Source organism: Galeopterus variegatus, unplaced genomic scaffold (genome assembly GCF_000696425.1).
Source record: "Galeopterus variegatus unplaced genomic scaffold, G_variegatus-3.0.2 Scaffold140, whole genome shotgun sequence".
In the NCBI taxonomy this organism is placed as follows: Eukaryota; Metazoa; Chordata; class Mammalia; order Dermoptera; family Cynocephalidae; genus Galeopterus; species Galeopterus variegatus.
Genome location: NW_007726251.1, coordinates 524,053 through 530,893, shown reverse-complemented (window position 1 = coordinate 530,893; position 6,841 = coordinate 524,053). Strand labels below are relative to the sequence as shown.

The following is a 6,841-nucleotide window of genomic DNA, read 5'->3' as shown; positions in this document are numbered from 1 at the left end:
AAGTGATCACTGTAGCTGGCATGGGGACCAGTGGAAGCAGAACGCCCAGTTGGGACTCTGCTGGAGACATCCAGGAGAGAGAATATGGTAGGTTAGACCGGGACGGGGTGGTGAATGAGGAGAGAAGTAGTTAAATTTGGAATAGAGACAGAGGATTCATGGATGGGTGGACTTGGGGTCTGAGAGAAAGCACGAAGCAAGGATAAGTCCCAGTTCTTCAGCCTGAACAACTCGATAAGCAGTGGTTTACCAAGTGGAGACGGCTGGGAGATGCAAGCCCAGGGGACAGACCAAGAGTCCCCTTATGGTCATGTCAAGTCTGAGATGCCATGTGGAATGCTGATGTGGTGGATACAGGAGTTAGGTTGGAGATGTAAATTTCACAGTCATCAGCATCTGGGTGGCATTAAAAGTACGGGACTGGCTGAGACCTAAATGGAAGCAACACAGGTGAGGGCTGAGCCAACACAGAGCAATGCGGAGGGGCTGGCCGGTGAGTTCAGTTGGTTAGAGCGTAGTGCTGATAACACCAAGGTCCAGGGTTCGAATCCCCATACCAGCCAGCCGCCAAAAGAGAAAAAGAAAAAAGAGAGTGAGAGAGAGATGGGGAGGAGAATCAGCAAGTCAGACTGAAAAGGAGCAGTGGCAGGAGGGAGGTACACCAGGAGGGACTCAAAAAGGAAGGAGGGAGCCCCCCGTTGTAACCACACTTGATGGTAAATACGGGGCAGAGAAGTTAAAAGACGCCACAAGGAAGCATCAGCCAAGTCAATGACGCTGGACATGCCATTAGACAAATGACCCTCTTTCAGTGACCCCCCCCATTCAAATCAATGGCATGGAAAAAAGGAGAGGGACCGGTATAGAGTGAAAGGCTTAAGAGACACAGCCAAAAGCAAAGTGTGGACCTCGTTTGGATCCTGAGCCGAACAGAACAGTTGCGGAAAGTCATCTTTAAGACATTAGGGAAATTTGAATCTGAACTGGATATCGGGCGATGTGGAGGAGATCCTGTTCATCTTTCTGGGCATATGGATGGCATGGACTAATATGTGAAAACAAAATATCAGCTAGAAATTCATACAGCAGAATTTACAGGTGAAAGAACATGAAGTCTTGGATTCATTTTAAAATTCTCCAGCACAAAAAAAAAGGAAAAAAGCAGTGGGAGGAGATGGTGAGGGGGGTCACTGCTGATGCTGGGTAAGGGGCACTGGTCTGTTGATTTCAGTGCATGCTAACATATTTCACTAGTTTCATATTTCCAGAATGAAAATTCAAAAATAAAGGAAGGAGTGATAAATCTCTCAAGTGCTGCTGAGCAGAGGAGCAAGATGAGAACAAAGATGTGACTCCTGAATTTGGCAAGATGGAGCTTGTTAGTGACCTTGACCATAGCAGATTAGAAGTGGGAACAAAGACTGGTTGAAATAGGTCCCCATTCTCTCATGGGACATGAGGAAATGAAAACAGCCAGGAAAGACTACTCTTTTGAAGAGTTTTGCTATCAAAGGAAGTAAAGGAACAGAGTGGTGGCTGGAGAGGGCAGAGGGAGGGGCTGTTGTTTGTATTAGATGGGAGGCGTGGGCTGATAGAATAAGGAGGCAGGCAGGAGCGAGAAACAGGACTGCAGGGACCTTGAAAAGAGAAAGAGGGTAGGAACTATGCACCCCCCCACACACACACACGTGCACACACAAGTGCACGCACACACGAAAACACACACACATGCACGCGCACACGCACACACACACGTGCACGCACACACGCACACGCACACGCACACACACACATGGCCTTCAAGAGAAGTGAATGCACCCACACTCACGATGGCTCAAGACAAGGGTCAGAGGAAGGCGTTTGGACTTTCCAAAGCCAGGTCACCCCACTCATCTGAGTGGGCATCAAACACGTGGGAGCCTTAGGCCAGGTGTGAACGCCTGAGTCTGAGCCATTATTAGGTCACACAGCAAATGAGGCCATGTCTCACTGGAGACACGGAAATGCTTCCAGTCCCATGCTGGGAAAAGCATTCCTAATGGGCTACAGACCCAGTATATGCAGTCACAAAGCCTGCAGTCCTGGCCACCCGAGCCTCACAAAAATGAGGCCCAGCTGGGAGCTAGCAAGGCCCTGCCGGCACCAGCTGTGTCCTGTCTTGGCTGAGAAACAGAAGCCCAAGGGTGAGGGCAGCTGGCCCTCCAGCCATTCACAGCCCAGCTCCAGGCCCATGCCTAGAGGCTGGAAGCATGTGGGCGACTAACCCCAAGCTTGCTCAGCTGAGGCCCACTCTTAACCCTACCCACCCCCCCAAATGACCCAGGCTCTCTCTCTAGCCCACCAGCCTATGGGTTCTCAAACCCCTAACCAATGAACTAGGTTGAACTGTGGATTAGTGCGGGTGTGTGTTGTAACTAACCAACCCCAAAATGTATAATGGCACAAATACAAGAGAAGTTTATGTCTCTTTCATCTGAAATTCAAAATGGATGATCCTAATCAGCGGGCACCCTCCTCCAAGCAGCAATTCAGGGACAGGGCTCCTTTCACCTTGTGGCTCTGCCACATTCAACACATGGCCGTCAAGGTCACAGTGAGGTCTGCATCAAGCCAGCTGAAGGCACACAGCACAGAGGAACATGTGAGGCCAGGTCTGAAAGTGACACACACATCCACACAGTCCCCTGGCCAGAAATCAGTCACATGCCCTACCACTGCAAGGGAGACTGGGTAAGGTAGTCCAGCTGTGTGCCCATGAGGAAGAGGAGCTGGGTTTGGTGGCCTGCCAGCCAGTTTTGGCCACAGACCCCTAGCTCCATCCCTGCCACTGGCTTCCAGCCCTCCCAGGCCTCACCCATCTTTTCCACCCCATCTGGCCGTGGCCCTCCTGACCCCACCCTCCCATCCTTCCCTGAGATCCACTGTCCTACAGCTTTCTCTGGCAAAGGCTGAGACCCAAGAAAAGACCAGTCCCAGAGGGTCAGAGAGGCACACAACAGGTTTATTCTTCATTAGTTTATAGAACCACACCACAGAGCAAAAGATGAAAGTGCAGACGGCTGGGGGTGAGGGCAGAGGGCCTCTCCTGCTGCTTTCGATAGGGGAGCCTATACATCTGCCTAAGTTCAGGCACATGGCAGGTATTAATATGGGGAGCTGTGGACCCACAGTAGGTGCAGGCTGAGGCAGAAAGGAAGATCTCTCTGCAATGAAGTCACCCTTTACCACCCTGGCTGGCTAGCGGGGGCTCCCACCAGAAGTGCTGAATGAGGGAAAGGGAAATACTGCAAAAGAAAAATTACTCTATCAGGTGGCATCTGAGCAGCCCTTGAGACCCAGATGGGCCCCATTGCAGACCCAGGTCACCTCCCTTCCTTGGCAGTGCTCAATTGCCTGTGATTCCACCATGAAGGCTAAAGCTGCTCTTTCTCTTTATTTGTGAGAATCAAACACTCTTGGGGTAGGAAAGCATCCAATGGCCTGGGCAGACAAGATGGAAGGTGCCTGAAGCTCAGCCGTCTTACCCCTCAGCTCGGCCCAGGCTCACCTGAGAAGAGAGGACAGACAGTAGAACCCCACTCTCTCAGCCCTGTACCTTCCCGGCCCTGTGCCACCTCTGCCACCAAAACTGTGCTCCTCTGCGTGGTGCAGGAGGGGGACCAGAGAGGAAAAAAGCCTGTCAGGGAAGAGGGTATTGCGGATGGGGGGGAGTCCAGGAGCCCCTTCCTGAAGGAAAAGCCACTCATCCTGCAGTCGGGGGTGGGGTAGGAGCTGAGACCCAGCCCTCCTCCAGTATGGCCAAGGGGACAAGGACCAAGATGCAGGGAGGACTGGGTGAGCCTGGGCTACAAGAATACAGACCAACAGACAGATGCCAACAGATGGGGGCCACCGGGCAGGGGTCGCCTTTCACTCTCTGTCCCAGCCTTGACTCATGGCCTGTACCACAGCCCCGTAGAGCTGGCTCCAGGCAGCCCGTGTGGCTGGTGTGAAGGCAGGGCCCAGACACTTCTCCAGCATGTAGAGCAGGGACTCCCCCACCGTCTGCAGAGGCAAGGGGTGCCTTGTCATTCCCAAAGTCAAGAAGGCATTGCTCTATTTCACAGGTGAGAAAACTGAGGCCTGGGCCTTTCTTCTTTTCTCCACAGGGCCCATGCTTTCTGAGCAGAGTCCTGCCCAAAGCCTTGGGTACCATATTGTGCCCACTTTTCCCCCTAAATGTGAGGCTTTATAGTGAACAAAGCATTTCACCCCACTCCTAGCCTTGCATTCACCCCATAAGTGGGGACAAGACATTGCCTAGGACCTCCCAGCTAAAACCAAGCCAAGTCATTGCACCCAGGACTTGGTTTCCTCATCTGCAAGGTAGCAGTCATGGGGTTGCTAGGCTCTGGAGTCAGATAGACCCTAGTTCAATTCTAACTCCATTTGTGAGCTGAGTGACCTTGAGCAAGTTATGTAACCTCTCTGAGCCTCAGTTGCTTCATCAGTAAAACGGAAAGTAACAATTCCAACTCATGGGCTTGTTGGGATAATTAAATGGGATAACCATAAAAAGCTCTTAGCACAATGTCTGTATATAGTAAGACTTCAATGATAATAATGGCTCTCATTTGTTATTGTTAATCATAATGAAATAAAGTTTCTTTATTCCACAAATATTTACTGAATATCCACTAAACAGCTGGCACTGTGCCAGTGCTGGGGATGCAGGAGAACAAGACTACACAGCACCTTCCTCAAGGTGACTGGAGTATATAGTAGTCTGTCACGTCAGTGGCCTGTAATGACCACACCTCAAGGATTCATGCCCCTGTGTAGGGTCCTCCCATATTGATCTGGCTCATCCAGGTGACTGGTTTTGGCCAATGGAACATTGCCAAGAGTGATGCAAGCAGAGACTTTATAAGCACTTGCACATTAGGACTTATCCTCTTGGAACTCAGCCATTCTGTAAAGAAGCTTGGCCAGACTATTGAATGATAAGAGACCACAGGTAGAGAGATCTCAGAGGCTGACAGGCCATCTTGAACATTCCAGCTCCAGCTGAGGTCCTAGCTGAGCACAACACGTAAGTAACTCCAGCTACACCATGTGGAACAGAAGAACCATCCAGCTGAACCCAGCCATGAGAAATGAGAAATTGCTCTTTTAAGCCAGTACATTTTAGGGTGGTTTGATACACAGCAACAGAAAACTGAGCAGACCAGCTAATCCCAAAGGCTTCTTAACTTTTATGGTTCTAAAAGAAGCCACATCAGAGAGGAGAACTTGGAGGCTCAGAGAGGTCAAGCCAGTGCCAGGGTCGCATAGCAGGTAAGTAACAGGGGCAGGCCCCTAGCGCTGGTCATCTGAGGGTATGGGAATGGGGAGAGAGAACAGGGGGATAAGGGAGACTGGAAGAGAGTGGTGGCCCCAGGACAGGAGCCCTGGAGAGAGGAAGAGCCCCTTTACCCACCGAGAAGGAGCTGAGCTTCACACCCACTGCCCGGTGCTTCCTGCCCAAGCCAGCAAGGTACTCCTCCAGTGAGGACAGGTCCTCCACATTGGTCACTGCAGCATCAATCACGAACATCACCTGCCAAGGCCAAGGAAGCAGTGAAACAGAGAGGTCAGACCAACCCCATCCACTCACTCCCACAGCCCAGAACCTGAGGGTCCTAACCAGAGACAGGAGATGCCAGAAGGACTTGTAGTTTTCCAAGATCACGGGTGAAATGCAGCCTGCATCCTCATACAGTAGGCACTCAACATGTAGTGGCCAAACTACTAATGTTACACCCATGAAGGAAGCTCCTCTTTTCTCAGGGTCCCAAAGCCCTAAGCACACCTGCTGGACGGTGTTATCTGCCTGGGACAAGGGGAAACAGGCCCTGTGAGAGTCACAAGCCTCTTAGAAAACCCCAGCCTGGTTTCCATGGGCAGAGATGGTCTTCACTGGCCAGAATCAGTACCAATACAACCTACAGGAGCCAGGGGACAATGACAGAGGCTGGAACCAGTTGACTGTGCACAGCATGGGGGAGGAGGCTGACTCTGGAGTCCCATACTGGGGCCAGCCCAGGAAAAAGAGGGAAAGAAGCAGATGCGCCTACATGGGGGAGCAGAGGGAGGGGAGTAAAACTAGGCCTGGGGCAGAAAATAATTTTTTCCATCCCATGTCCTTCATTCTCTCCCAGGAAGGTGCTCTGCTGGATCCCAGAGGTCCCAAAGGTCCCAGCGGCCCCCCCCCCCCCACCTTCCTGATGTGGTCCAGGAACTCGGGGGAGGAGAGACAATCCTCTGTGCTGGAGAACTGGCGGCAGTTGTACTGGAAGAGGGGCAGCAGGTCAGGCTCCAGGTCAAACAGCCTGTCAGGGGTGGAACAGGTGTCAGCCATGGGGTGTGAGTCCCAGCGAGTCCCAGTGAGCCCTGGCTGTCCAGTGGTGGGGCTGGGCCAGGGTTCAGCTGTAAACTGGCACACTCTCCAACCTGGCACTGCCTCCTTGGCCAGCTTTGCCAGTGCCCTCCTCCTCACCTGTTTTGCCAGCTCCGAGGGGCATCCTGGAAAGGGAAATGTTTCCCCAGGCCTCTTATAGTATCTGACATATAGTAGCCCCTCCATAAATAGTTGAGGGATGAGGTTTGGGACAGGAAGGGGTCCTCAAACAAGAAACCTGTAGTAACATGGTAAGCAGAGGAAAGCCCCTCTCTTTCTCTCTTTCTCTCTCTCTCTCCTCTCTCTCTCTCTCTCTCTCCCCTCCCTCTCTCTCTCCTCTCTCTCTCTCCTCTCTCTCTCTCTCCTCTCTCTCTCTCTCCTCTCTCTCTCCTCTCTCTCTCTCCTCTCTCTCCTCTCTCTCTC

At 52.0% G+C, this 6,841-nt stretch overlaps 1 protein-coding gene across 1 annotated transcript in view; it reads right to left on the bottom strand.

The window, feature by feature from the left end:
• Positions 1 to 3,112: 3,112 nt before the first annotated feature.
• Positions 3,113 to 6,841, bottom strand: part of NGB (neuroglobin) — a 5,155-nt gene continuing 1,426 nt past the window's right edge. Inside the window, exons 2-4 of the mRNA XM_008590360.1 lie at positions 6,239 to 6,350; positions 5,459 to 5,578; positions 3,113 to 4,044 (exon numbers count right to left, since the gene is read on the bottom strand). Coding sequence (XP_008588582.1) covers positions 3,910 to 4,044; positions 5,459 to 5,578; positions 6,239 to 6,350 — 367 coding nt within the window. The 3' untranslated portion in view covers positions 3,113 to 3,909. The remainder of the gene's footprint in view (positions 4,045 to 5,458; positions 5,579 to 6,238; positions 6,351 to 6,841) is intronic.